Below are 13,980 nucleotides of genomic sequence, written 5' to 3'. Positions count from 1 at the left end.
ATCAATTTCTCCTTGGTAAATAAATTCAGATTTTCTCCAGTTGGGAATGTTTGGTAAATTAACCCCGCAGGTGTCCCCCAGTACTTTCCCATTTTTGATATTTTCTTCCCAAAAGGTGTTTTGTGCTTTCCAAAAAACCAATTTTTTTGTTGTTGTTGTTTGACAACCCTAGAACCATTAAAAACTCTGGAATGTTCCCTTGATAATCCTAAACCAAATAAAACCAATTTTTTTTTTGTTGTTCGACAATGCTAGAACCATGAAAAACTCTGGAATTTCCCCCTAGCAATCCTAATCTCAACAAAACCAATTTTTTTTTTGTTTTTTGACAACCCTAGAACCAAGAAAAAATGTGGAATGTTCCCCTGATAATCCTAAACCAAATAAAACAAATTTTTTTGTTGTTGTTTGACAACCCTAGAACCAAGAAAAAAATGTGGAATTTTCCCCTGGCAATCCTAAACCCAAAATAAACAATGGAATTCTTGGTTGACAACCCTAGAAGCAACAAAAGCTCTGGAATGTTTCCCTGATAATCCTAAACCAAACAAAACCAAATTTTTTTTTGTTGTTTGACAAACCTAGAACCAAGAAAAACTCTGGAATGTTCCCCTGGAAATCCTAAACCAAACAAAAAATTGGGGTTTTTTGTTGTTTCACAACCCTAGAAACAAGAAAAAATGTGGAATTTTCCCCTGGCAATCCTAAACCCAAGAAAAACTCTGGAATTTCCCCCTAGCAATCCTAATCTCAACAAAACCAATTTTTTTTGTTGTTTTTTGACAACCCTAGAACCAAGAAAAACTCTGGAATTTTCCCCTGGAAATCCTAACCCCCCCAAAAAAATCAGTGTTTTTTGTCATTTGACAACCCTAGAACCATGAAAAACTCTGGAATGTTCCCCTGATAATCCTAAACCAAATAAAACCAATTTTTTTTGTTGTTGTTTGACAACCCTAGAACCAAGAAAAAAATGTGGAATTTTCCCCTGGCAATCCTAAAACCCCCAAAAAATCCATGTTTTTTGTCATTTGACAACCATGAAAAACTCTCCCACCCCACGGGAGGATGGACATGGGGGTCTCCAATCCGTGGGATGACTCCACGGGGGGTCTCACCCCACGGGATGATGGACATGGGGGTCTCACCCCACGGGAGGACCCCACGGGGGTCTCACCCCACCGGAGGATGGACACGGGGGTCTCACCCCACGGGATGACCCCACGGGGGTCTCACCCCACCGGGTGACCCCACGGGGGTGTCGCCCCACCGGGTGACCCCACGGGGGTCTCACCCCACGGGATGATGGACACGGGGGTCTCCAATCCATGGGATGACTCCACGGGGGTCTCACCCCACGGGAGGATGGACATGGGGGTCTCACCCCACCGGAGGACTCCACGGGGGTCTCACCCCACCGGATGATGGACACGGGGGTCTCACCCCACTGGGTGACCCCACGGGGGTCTCACCCCACGGGATGACCCCACGGGGGTCTCACCCCATGGGATGACTCCACGGGGGTCTCACGGGATGACCCCACGGGGGTCTCGCCCCACCGGGTGACCCCACAGGGGTCTCACCCCACGGGATGATGGACACGGGGGTCTCACCCCACCGGATGATGGACACGGGGGTCTCACGGGATGACCCCACGGGGGTCTCGCCCCACCGGGTGACCCCACGGGGGTCTCACCCCACCGGGTGACCCCACGGGGTCTCTGCCGCCCTGGCGCTCGCCGCAGGCGGGGCAGAAGCTGAAGGCGAATCCCGAGCGGTTCCCGGCTCCGCCGCACCCCGCGGGTCCTCTGTGCGGGGGGCGGCACCGGCGGCACCGGGGCGGTCCCGGTGTTGTTCCGAGGCGGTCCCGGGCCGGTCCAAGGGCGGTACCGAGGCGTTTCCCGGGCGGTTCCAAGGCGGTCCCCGGTGCTGTACAGGGGCCGTACCGGGGCGGCCCAAGGGCGGTACCGGGGCCGTTCCGAGACAGTCACAGGGCGGTCCCGGTGTTGTACCGGGGCTGCACCGGGGCTGTACCGGGGCGGTTCCCGGTGCTGTACTGGGGCGGTACCGGGGCCGTTCCGAGGCGGTCCCGGGCCGGTCCAAGGGCGGTCCCGAGGCGGTACCGAGGCTGTCCCCGGTGCAGTACTGGGGCCGAACCGGGGCGGCCCAAGGGCGGTACCGGGGCTGTACCGGGGCGGTTCCAAGGCGGTCCCCGGTGCTGTACCGGGGTTGTACCGGGGCGGCCCAAGGGCGGTCCCGGGGCTGTACCGGGGCTGTACCGGGGCTGTACCGGGGCGGTCCCCGGTGCTGTACTGGGGCGGTACCGGGGCGGCCCAAGGGCGGTCCCGGGGCTGTACCAGGGCTGTACCGGGGCTGTACCGGGGCGGTCCCCGGTGCTGTACTGGGGCGGTACCGGGGCCGTTCCGAGGCGGTCCAAGGGCGGTACCGGGGCGCTACCGCTGCTGTACCGGGGCGGTACCGAGGCTGTCCCCAGGGCTGTACCGAGGCGGTCCCCGGGGCTGTACCGGGGCTGTACCGGGGCTGTACCGAGGCGGTCCAAGGGCGGTCCAAGGGCGGATCCGGGGCTGTCCCGGGGGCTGTACCGAGGCCGTTCCGGGGCCGTTCCGGGGCGGTCCAAGGGCGGTCCCGGGGCTGTCCCCGGGGCTGTACCGAGGCCGTTCCGGGGCGGTCCCGGGGCCGTTCCGGGGCGGTCCCGGGGCCGTTCCGGGGCGGTCCAAGGGCGGTACCGAGGCTGTCCCCGCTGCTGTACCGGGGCTGTACCGGGGCGGTACCGAGGCTGTCCCCGCTGCTGTACCGGGGCTGTACCGAGGCGGTCCAAGGGCGGTCCAAGGGCGGATCCGGGGCAGTCCCGGGGGCTGTACCGAGGCCGTTCCGGGGCGGTCCCGGGGCCGTTCCGGTGCCGCCATGGCCGCCGGTGCGGGGCTGGCGCTGCTGGCGGCGCTGCTGGCGGCGGCCGGGGCCGAGCGGAGCCGGGAGGTGAGCGGGGGCACCGGGGGTACCGGGAGTACCGGGGGTACCGGGAGTACCGGGGGTATTGGGGGTACCGGGAGTACCGGGAATACCGGGAGTACCGGGAATACCGGGAGTACCGGGGGGTACCGAGGGTATTGGGGGTACCGGGGGGTACCGGGACCGAGCGGAGCCGGGAGGTGAGCGGGGGCACCGGGGGTACCGGGAGTACCGGGAGTACCGGGGGGTACCGGGGGGTACCGGGAGTACCGGGGGTACCGGGGGTATTGGGGGTACCGGGGGGTACCGAGGGTATTGGGGGTACCGGGGGGTACCGGGACCGAGCGGAGCCGGGGGGTGAGCGGGGGCACCGGGGGTACCGGGAGTACCAGGAGTACTGGGGGTACCGGGGGGTACCGGGGGGTACCGGGAGTACCGGGGGTACCGGGGGTATTGGGGGTACCGGGGGGTACCGGGACCGAGCGGAGCCGGGGGGTGAGTGGGGGCACCGGGGGGTACCGGGAATACCGGGAGTACCGGGACCGAGCGGAGCCGGAAAGTACCGGGGGGTACCGGGAAGTACCGGGGGGTACTGGGGGGGGTACCGAGGGTATTTGGGGTACCGGGGGGTACCAGGGCCGAGTGGAGCCGGAAAGTGAGCGGGGGTACCGGGAGTACCGGGAAGTACCGGGGGGTACCGGGGCCGAGGGTGTGATGGGAAGGGAAGGGAAGGGAAGGGAAGGGAAGGGAAGGGAAGGGAAGGGAAGGGAAGGGAAGGGAAGGGAAGGGAAGGGAAGGGAAGGGAAGGGAAGGGAAGGGAAGGGAAGGGAGGGGAAGGGAGGGGAAGGGAAGGGAAGGGAAGGGAAGGGAAGGGAAGGGAAGGGAAGGGAAGGGAAGGGAAGGGAAGGGATGGGAAGGGAAGGGAAGGGAGGGGAAGGGAAGGGAGGGGAAGGGAAGGGAAGGGAAGGGAAGGGAAGGGAAGGGAAGGGAAGGGAAGGGAGGGGAAGGGAAGGGAAGGGAAGGGAAGGGAAGGGAAGGGAAGGGAAGGGAAGGGAAGGGAAGGGAAGGGAAGGGAAGGGAAGGAAAGGGAGGGGAAGGGAGGGGAAGGGAAGGGAAGGGAAGGGAAGGGAAGGGAAGGGAGGGGAAGGGAGGGGAAGGGAAGGGAAGGGAAGGGAGGGGAAGGGAAGGGAAGGGAGGGGAAGGGAAGGGAAGGGAAGGGGCTGTGCAGGGGAAGGGCCACGAGCATGGCCAGCAGCTCCAAGCTGTAAAACGCTGACCGAGCGCATTGAGCAACACCCGGGGCCGCGGAGTCACGGGAGCCGAGGCAGCGCCCCAACCTCGGGCAGGGCTCGGAGCCAGCCCAAACCCATCCCCACCCCGCAGGTGTCCATGGAGTACAACCCGGGCTGGAACAGCTCCTCGGTGAACCTGCTGCACGTGCGGGCGCTGGGGCCCGCCGACAGCCTTCACTACGTCTGGAGCAGCATCGGGGCCCCCTCCGTGCTCCTGGTGGCCACCCGCAGCCCCAGCAGCGCCCTGAGGGTCAACTGGAGCCGGCTGCTGTCCCCCAGCCCCGCCGGAGCCGTGTGGATCGAGCCCCCCGACAGCGTGGTCTACGCCACGGCCGTGGTCTTCACCAAGGTACCGCGGGCAGGGTGCTGGGGACGGCGGTGGTGAGATGATTCCCAGATTGTAGAAAGTCTCCGAGTTGCCGGCGAAGAAGTCGTAATTAATCTGTGCTGGTTTCAAGGTTGTTTATTTTTGTTTATCTCTCACATGTTCTGCTGCCCTGCCCAGCTCTGTCCTGCAGGGCAGCGTGTGGGGCTCTGCCCTCAGTGGATGTTACAAACATTAAATACCAGAAACTCCCTGGGCTGCATTTACAAGAACGTGCCAATATCTGTCACCTACGTTGGACAGTGTGTCCCCAGCCTGAACCAACAGGAAAATGCCAACACCACAGTGAGACATGGAGGGCATGAAGAAGGAGAAAAAGGACAAGGCACACCCAATTTCCTCCATCTTGTCCCCTTTGGACCCCTCATCTAGAACACTAAAATTTTACTTTTGCACCCATGCCACACTTAATTATTACTGATATCAAACACTCAGAGCTGGTAATTCATCCTGTAAGATTGAAAACTCTTTTCCATGGCCAGAGATCACAGCCAGTGTCTCTGGGGCTCTGTCCAGGGGGTCCCAGGGCAGCCAGAGGGAAGCTCTGGATTCCCACAGCAAGTGGGTGGTCTGGGACACCTGGGGGTGCAGGGGGTCCCTGGGCAGCTTCGAAGCTCCTGGGAAATCCCCATGCATCCCCACCCATCCACCTATCCATCCACCCATCCCCATCCATCCACCCATCCATCCCCATCCAGGGAAGTGTCTGAGCTGCCTGCCTGAGGCACCTCTGCCCCCGGTGCTCCCAGCCCCTCTCCCCTCCCTTTCCCTGCAGCTCTTCGAGTTCAGCGAGGCCAAAGCTCCTTCGGGGGAGCTCTTCTACCCCGCCTATGACCTGGCGGAGTTCTCCTGGGACAGCCTCCGCCTGAACCGCACGGCGCTGACGGCCGAGCTCCGCGGGGCGCCGGCCGCCGACCCCGGCGGGGCCTTCTCCAACGGCAGCCTGGCGTTCCGGGTGTGTCCGGGGGCAGGGGCACGGCCGGGGGCAGGGGGCACGGCCAGGGGCAGGGGGCACGGCTGGGGGGCAGGGGGCATGGGCAGGGGGCACGGCTGGGGGGCAGGGGGCATGGGCAGGGGGCAGGGGCAGGGGGCATGGGCAGGGGCAGGGGGCACGGGCAAGGGGCACGGCTGGGGGGCAGGGGGCACGGGCAGGGGCAGGGGGCACGGCTGGGGGGCAGGGGGCAGGGGGCACGGGCAGGCAGCAGAAGGCATGTCCAGGGGCAGGGAGCATGGCCAGGGGGCAGGGGACATGGGCAGGGGGCAGGGGACTTGTCCAGGGGTCAGGGGATATGTCCAGGGGACAAGGGACGTGTCCAGGGGCAGGGAGCACGTCCATGGGGCAGGGGACGTGTCCAGGGGGCAGAGAGCATCCCTCACTGCCCCCCTGTCCCTCTTTGTCCCCCTGTCACTCACTGTCCCCCTGTCCATCATTGTCCCCTGTCCCTCTCTGTCTCTCACTGTCCCTCTGTCCCCTTGTCTCTATCCCTGTCTGTCCCCTGCCCCTCTGTTCCCTGTCCCTCGCTGTCCCCTGTCCCTCCCTGTCCCTCTCTGTCCCTCCCTGTCCCTGGCTGTCCCCTGTCCCCTGTCCCCTGTCCCCTGTCCCTCTCTGTCCCCTGTCCCTCGCTGTCCCCTGTCCCCTGTCCCTCTCTGTCCCTCCCTGTCCCTGGCTGTCCCCTGTCCCCTGTCCCCTGTCCCCTGTCCCTCGCTGTCCCCTGTCCCTCGCTGTCCCCTGTCCCCTGTCCCCTGTCCCCTGTCCCTCCCTGTCCCTCTCTGTCCCCTGTCCCCTGTCCCCTGTCCCCTGTCCCTCCCTGTCCCCTGTCCCCTGTCCCTCTCTGTCCCCTGTCCCCTGTCCCTCTCTGTCCCCTGTCCCTCGCTGTCCCTTGCTGTCCCTCTCTGTCCCCTGTCCCCTGTCCCCTGTCCCTCTCTGTCCCCTGTCCCCTGTCCCCTGTCCCCTGTCCCTCCCTGTCCCCTGTCCCCTGTCCCTCTCTGTCCCCTGTCCCTCGCTGTCCCTTGCTGTCCCTCGCTGTCCCCTGTCCCCTGTCCCCTGTCCCCTGTCCCCTGTCCCCCGTCCCCAGCTGACGGCCTACAGCTCCGCGGGCCGCGCGGCGCGGCTGCCGCGGCTGCTGCACAGCGCCGAGAGCTGCCAGCTGCAGTTCCTGCTGGCCGGGGTGGCTCCCCGCGGGAACGGCTCCCGCTTCCTGCTGCAGCTGGCCACGGTGGAGGCGCCGGGGGCGGCCCGCAGCCTGCGCTCCCGCAGGTCCATCGACGACGAGTACACGCCCAGCATCTTCCAGGTGAGCCCCGGGATCGCCAGATTCCAGGGATTGTAGAGAGTGAGATTCCAGGGATTCCTGGGATTGTAGAGAGTGATAGTCCAGGGATTGTAGAGAGTGAGATTCCAGGGATTGTAGAGAGTGAGATTCCAGGGATTGTAGAGTGATATTCCAGGGATTGTAGAGTGATATTCCAGGGATTCCTGGGATTGTAGAGAGTGATAGTCCAGGGATTCCCAGGATTCTAGAGAGTGATAGTCCAGGGATTGTAGAGAGTGATAGTCCAGGGATTGTAGAGAGGGATTGTAGAGAGTGAGATTCCCGGGATTGTAGAGAGTGAGATTCCAGGGATTGTAGAGAGTGATAGTCCAGGGATTGTAGAAAGTGAGATTCCAGGGATTCCTAGGATTGTAGAGAGTGATAGTCCAGGGATTCCCAGGATTCTAGAGAGTGATAGTCCAGGGATTGTAGAGAGTGAGATTCCAGGGATTGTAGAGAGTGATAGTCCAGGGATTGTAGAGAGTGATAGTCCAGGGATTGTAGAGAGTGAGATTCCAGGGATTGTAGAGTGATATTCCAGTGATTCCTGGGATTGTAGAGAGTGATATTCCAGGGATTGTAGAGAGTGATAATCCAGGGATTCCCGGGATTGTAGAGAGTGATATTCCAATGATTCCCGGGATTGTAGAGAGTGATATTCCAGGGATTGTAGAAAGTGATATTCCAGGGACTCCCGGGATTGTAGAGAGTGATATTCCAGGGATTCCCGGGATTGTAGATAGTGATATTCCAGTGATTCCCGGGATTGTAGAATGTGATATTCCAGGGATTCCCGGGATTGTAGAAAGTCTCTGTGGGCCCCTCTGGCAAAGAAGAAGTCGTGGATCGTCTGTGCTGGTTTGCAAGGTGGTTTATTCTTATACATATAAGAATATATACACATATATTCTTATATATATATATATGTATATATATAAGAATATACATATATTCTTATACGTATAAGAATAAACTTACCTATAACGTGTTCTGTCTGTCCTGCGGGGCTCTGCCTTCAGTGGGATGTTACAAACATTAAATACCACAAACTCCCTGTGCTATATTTAAAATAATTGCCAATATCTGTCTCCTGCATTGAACAATGTGTCCCCAGCCTGAACCCAGTCCCCAGTTTCTGGTATATAATGTTACAAACATTATATATTAGAAACTATGTGTGCCCTATTTACAATAACGTGCCAATATCTATTATCTACATTGAACAGTGTGTCCTTAACTTAAACCAACAGAAAAATGCCAACACCACAGTGAGACATGGAGGGCATGAAGAAGGAGAAAAAGGACAAGGCACACCCAATTTCCTCCATCTTGTCCCCTTTGGACCCTAATCTAGAATCCTAAAGTGTTACTTTTGCACCCGTGCCACACTTAATTATTACTTAAATCAAACCCTCAGAGCTTGTAATTCATCCTGTAAGATTGAAAACTCTTTTCCATGGACAGAGATCCTACACACCCAATTCCCTCCATCTTGTCCCCTTTGGACCCCTAATCTAGAATCCTATCTAACAATTACATCATTTATCATGTAGCTCTAGCAAGGTGCAGTTCTAGCAAGGCACACGGCCTACATGTTCCTAGGTTATTTATTTTTATTTTTTAATTTTTTTTCCCCCAAGGCCTACTAAGCTTCATTTTCCTTTTAACCCTAAACCCCCGTGATTTTCAAAGTCTTTCACTCGCAGGGTGACCCTGCTGTCCCTCCCTCCCCAGGTGCTGTCCCTGCTGGCTCAGCCCCACAACAGCAGCTCCGTTTTGGGATTCCTGCAGTGGAAAGCCACGGCCTACGGCTCCCCCAGCCCCCGGCGTGAGGACGGCATCCAGTGCAGGGCTGGGGGGCTGCAGGTGGCCAACGGGACCCTGCCCATGGCCAGCGTGGTCCAGGCTTATTTTGGGGAGAGTTTGGGCAGCAGCTGCACCATCAGCGCCCTCAACGTGTCCTTTGGGGGTGAGGAGGGAGAGGTGTACCAGGAGAAGAGGTACCTCAGCTGGTGAGTGGGGTCTGAGGGGTGCTGGTCACTCACGGTGTGCAGAGGGGTTTAGAGGGATGCTGCTGGTCACTCAGGGTGTGCAGAGGGGTCTGAAATGATGGTCCTGGTCATTCATGATGTGCAGAGGGGTCTGAAATGATGGTCCTGGTCATTCATGGTGTGCAGAGGGGTCTGAAATGATGGTCCTGGTCATTCATGGTGTGCAGAGGGGTCTGAAATGATGGTCCTGGTCATTCATGATGTGCAGAGGGGTCTGAAATTATCCTGGTCACTCATGATGTGCAGAGGGGTCTGAAATAATGATCCTGGCCACTCAGAATATGTAGAGGGGTCTGAAATGATCCTGGCCACTCAGAATATGTAGAGGGGTCTGAAATGATGATCCTGGTCATTCATGATGTGCAGAGGGGTCTGAAGGGTCTAAAAGTGGAAGAATCTCCTGGTCAAGGATGTTCCTGGTCACTCAGAATATGTAGAGGGATCTAAAGGGATGCTGCTGGTCACTCAGGATGTGCAGAAGGGTCTGAGGGGTGCTGCTGGTCACTCAGGATGTGCAGAGGGGTCTGAGGGGTGCTGCTGGTCACTCAGGGTGTGCAGAGGGGTGTGAGGGGTGCTGCTGGTCACTAAAGATGTGCAGAGGGGTCTGAGGGGTGCTGCTGGTCACTCAGGATGTGCAGAGGGGTCTGAGGGGTGCTGCTGGTCACTCAGGGTGTGCAGAGGGGTGTGAGGGGTGCTGCTGGTCACTCAGGCTGTGCAGAAGGGTCTGAGGGGTGCTGCTGGTCACTCAGGATGTACAGAGGGGTGTGAGGGGTGCTGGTGGACACTCAGGGTGTGCAGAGGGGTCTGAGGGGTGCTGCTGGTCACTAAAGATGTACAGAGGGGTGTGAGGGGTGCTGCTGGTCATTCAGGATGTACAGAGGGGTGTGAGGGGTGCTGCTGGTCACTCAGGGTGTGCAGAGGGGTCTGAGGGGTGCTGCTGGTCACTCAGGGTGTACAGAGGGGTCTGAGGGGTGCTGCTGGTCACTCATGATGTACAGAGGGGTCTGAGGGGTGCTGCTGGTCACTCAGGGTGTGCAGAGGGGTCTGAGGGGTGCTGCTGGTCACTCAGGGTGTGCAGAAGGGTGTGAGGGGTGCTGCTGGTCACTCAGGCTGTTGTGCACTTTGGGGACTGGCATGTCACGGGGTTTCTCTATTTAGCACCCCTCTCCATGCCCAAGTTTTGAGTTTCCCTCCAGTCCTGCAGCAAAGGCTCCACCGAGTTCCTTGAGGAGCCTCATCCTGCCCTGACCCTGCGAGGTGGGGAAGGGCAGAGCCCCTCCCCTGTCCTGACCCTGACCCCGATCCCCTCCCGCAGGTCGGTGCTGCTGGGTTTCGGGGAGCCCCCCAGGGACACCTTCTCCCCCCTGGTGATCTCCATCGCCGCCGTGGCGCTGGGCACCCCGCTGGCCATGCTGCTGCTGGGCAGCTGCCTGCTGCTGCTGGCACGGAGGCGACGCTACTCCGAGTACGAGCCCATCAACTGAGGGGGCACCGAGACCCCCGGGACCCTCCCCGTCCCAGTGTGAGCCCATCAACTGAGGGGGCACCGAGACCCCCAGGACCCTCCTCTTCCCTTCCCAGCTCCTCCTTCCCCTGGGATTCCCGGATTCCCTGCCAGGGAATGGCCATGGCTGCTGCTGCTGCTGCTGCTGCCACCTCCTCTGCCAGCCCCCTGCCATCCCCTCTGCCCCCCGAGGGGATTGGGGTGACACTTTCAGCTGCCCAGTGCTGGTGACACCTTCTCTGCCCCCCGAGGGGACCGGGGTGACACTTTCAGCTGCCCACGTCCCCCACTTTGTGTCCTGCTCCTTCCCACTCCCTCCCCGGATTTTTCCTGACCCACGCAGCAAAGGGAAGCGATGGTGGGGGGGAGTTTGGTCAGGAAAATCCTCCCCTTCCTCCTCCTCCTCCTCCTCCTCCCAAGGGACACAACCACTGCTGGCCACGGACTGGCTCCAGTGCCACTTGCAGGGGTGGGGAGCAGCTCCACTCCCAGCACATCCCAGCTCCTCCCTGCTCCACCTTCCCGCTGCTGCGCCAGCCTGGGACACGAGGGACACCCAGTGCCACGTGCCAGCAGCTGCTGGAGCTCAGGCGTGTCCTGCCAGGCCACGGAGAGCTGCTCCAGCTGGGAATGTTCTCCTGGATACCCACCAGGCTTGATGCCAGGTGCTGCCCAGCTGGGGTGGGCGCGGCTCCTCGGGGTTCTCAGGGGGATCTGGGGCCGAGTTGGCCATCACTGACTCGCCTTCAACCAAATAAAGTGGATTTCTGACTCGTCTTCAACCAAATAAAGTGGATTTCTGACTTGTCTACAACCAAATAAAGTGGATTTCTGACTTGTCTACAACCAAATAAAGTGGATTTCTAGACACGGTTTGCTGTGGGAATGCTGTGCTGGGAGTTGGGAGAATCTTCATCTCGGGGTCGTTGGTTTGAGCCCCACGCTGGGCGCCAAAATGATGTTCTGGTTTGAAAGCAGTGAGAGATTCCAAGTCAGAAATAGAATTTATTAGGAAAAGGGAAAAAAAAAACCAAAATCCATGCAATAAAAAAAAAAAAAAAAAATCACTGGCAGAGTGAGAATACAACCTGAAACCCTTTTGGTCAGTCCAAATTGGAGGGGCAGGTGTGGTTCTGTCGGGGCAGTGAGCCTGGAGGAGGGTGGAGCCTTCCTCTGATGATCCAGGGGAAAACCCAGCTGCTCCTCTGGGAAATCCAGCGGAAAAGGCTGAGCTGGTGCCCCAAAAATCCAGATTCTATCCAGGTAGGAATGCTTGGCTCCTCCCATCTCACTGTGGGATAATTTTATCAGTCACCAGTGACATTCAATGGGGCATTAACATTGGTTTGTAAAAAAAGATAGAGAAAACTGCCCCAAAAAATAGAAGATAACAGCCCCACCTCTGGCAGATGGTGACAGATAAATATATTTTATTTATAAATTAAATATTGCCTGGCAATCTAGGGCTCCCACCTTGTCAGAGCAGTGATCCTGTAGAAGGGAGCTCTGAAAATCCAGTGGGAAAACCCAGCTGCTCCTCTGGGAAATCCAGTGTAAGGCTGAGTCTGGTGTCCCAAAAATCCAGATTATATCCAGTTTTTGCCCAATTTTACCTGTATTAAATGGTGATTTTCTACTCTAAACCATTCCGTGAGTGCAAACATCACCAAGAACATGGAGGTGAGGAAGGAGAAAGAGGGAGGACAGGGCAGGCCCAGATCCCAAATCTATCTTGAAAATTCTGACCCCCATGTACAAAACCAAAACCCCCCTGTACAGCACTCAAAAATTCTTCCCTTTGTGACTATTTTTACTCTTAATATCTAAATTTTGTGACTTCTTGTTCTTCCTGCAAGGCCGGTAAATCGTTCCATGGATTAAATCCAGAATTTTCCAGCTGCCTGCCGGGGTCTCAAATGCTTCTGACCTGGGCTTGGAACTTCCAAAAATGTCTGAGGGACATTTGGAGTTCTGACACGGTGGGAAACCTCGTTGTGATTTTTGAGCAGAGAATTGAGGGGTTTGGGGGCAGGATTTGGGGTTTGGGGGGCACAGTGAGGGGTTTGGGGGGCACAGTGAGGGGTTTGGGGCAGGATTTGGGGTTTGGGGGGCACCGTGAGGGGTTTGGGGGCAGGATTTGGGGTTTGGGGCAGGATTTGGGGTTTTGGGGCAGGATTTGGGGTTTGGGGGCAGGATTTGGGGTTGGGGGCAGGATTTGGGGTTTGGGGGCAGGATTTGGGGTTTGGGGGCAGGATTTGGGGTTTGGGGGGCACAGTGAGGGGTTTGGGGGCAGGATTTGGGGTTTTGGGGCAGGATTTGGGGTTTGGGGCAGGATTTGGGGTTTGGGGGCAGGATTTGGGGTTTGGGGCAGGATTTGGGGTTTGGGGCAGGATTTGGGGTTTGGGGGCAGGATTTGGGGTTGGGGGCAGGATTTGGGGTTTGGGGGGCACCGTGAGGGGTTTGGGGGCAGGATTTGGGGTTTGGGGGGCACCGTGAGGGGTTTGGGGGCAGGATTTGGGGTTTGGGGGCAGGATTTGGGGTTTGGGGGGCACAATGAGGGGTTTGGGGGCAGGATTTGGGGTTTGGGGCAGGATTTGGGGTTTGGGGGCAGGATTTGGGGTTGGGGGCAGGATTTGGGGTTTGGGGCACAGGGGGTTGTTTGGGGGGGATTTAGGGTTTATGGGGCCATAGGGGGTGTTGAGCCCCTGCAATTTGGGGGGATTTACAGGGATTTGGGGCACGGGGGGTGTTTGGGGGGATTTGTGGGATTTGGGACGGGATGAGGGGGTTTGGGGGGGATTTGTGGGATTTGGGGCACTGACCCCAGGAGTGACCCCGGGCACTGCCCCGGCACTGCCCCGCACCCGCTGACCCCGCACTCAGTGATCCCAGTATGTCCCAGTATGCCCCAGTGCACTCCCAGTATGCCCCAGTGCACTCCCAGTATGTCCCAGTGCACTCCCAGTGAGCTCTCAGTGCACCCCCAGTGTATCCCAGTGAGCTCCCAGTGTGTCCCAGTGTTCCCCAGTACGTCCCAGTGAGCTCCCAGTGTGTCCCAGTATGTCCCAGTATGTCTCAGTGAGCTCTCAGTGCACCCCCAGTATGTCCCAGTATGTCCCAGTGAGCTCTCAGTGCACCCCCAGTATGTCCCAGTATGTCCCAGTGAGCTCTCAGTGTATCCCAGTGAACTCCCAGTGTGTCCCAGTGTTCCCCAGTATGTCCCAGTGAACTCCCAGTATGTCCCAGTGAGCTCTCAGTGCACCCCCAGTGTGTCCCAGTGTTCCCCAGCTCACCCCAGTGAGCTCCCAGTACATCCCAGTATGTCCCAGTACATCCCAGTGAGCTCCCAGTGTGTCCCAAACCCCAAATCCCCCCCAAACACCCCCTGTGCCCCAAATCCCTGTAAATCCCCCCAAATTGCAGGGGCTTAACACCCCCTATGGCCCCATAAACCCTAAATCCCCCC

The 13,980-nt window shown here is 58.6% G+C and overlaps 1 protein-coding gene across 1 annotated transcript; it reads left to right on the top strand.

Annotated features, from left to right (window-relative positions):
* Positions 1-2,900: 2,900 nt before the first annotated feature.
* GLMP (glycosylated lysosomal membrane protein) lies at positions 2,901-10,575 on the top strand. Its single transcript, XM_077789407.1, has 6 exons — positions 2,901-2,997; positions 4,354-4,611; positions 5,423-5,602; positions 6,723-6,941; positions 8,694-8,971; positions 10,326-10,575. The coding sequence occupies exons 1-6, from the start codon at positions 2,926-2,928 to the stop codon at positions 10,492-10,494; spliced, it is 1,176 nt and encodes a 391-aa protein (XP_077645533.1). The 5' UTR covers positions 2,901-2,925; the 3' UTR covers positions 10,495-10,575.
* Positions 10,576-13,980: the final 3,405 nt, after the last annotated feature.

Source organism: Lonchura striata, chromosome 33 (assembly GCF_046129695.1).
Source record: "Lonchura striata isolate bLonStr1 chromosome 33, bLonStr1.mat, whole genome shotgun sequence".
Lineage (NCBI taxonomy): Eukaryota > Metazoa > Chordata > Aves > Passeriformes > Estrildidae > Lonchura > Lonchura striata.
This window is presented reverse-complemented; position numbering and strand designations above follow the sequence as displayed.

Excerpts from the sequence above, each read along its gene's own strand:
- GLMP (XM_077789407.1), top strand. The coding sequence starts at position 2,926 with ATGGCCGCCGGTGCGGGGCTGGCGCTGCTGGCGGCGCTGCTGGCGGCG. Across the intron at positions 2,998-4,353 it reads GGGCCGAGCGGAGCCGGGAG|GTGTCCATGGAGTACAACCC; the intron begins GTGAGCGGGGGC and ends CCCACCCCGCAG. Across the intron at positions 8,972-10,325 it reads GAGAAGAGGTACCTCAGCTG|GTCGGTGCTGCTGGGTTTCG; the intron begins GTGAGTGGGGTC and ends CCCCTCCCGCAG.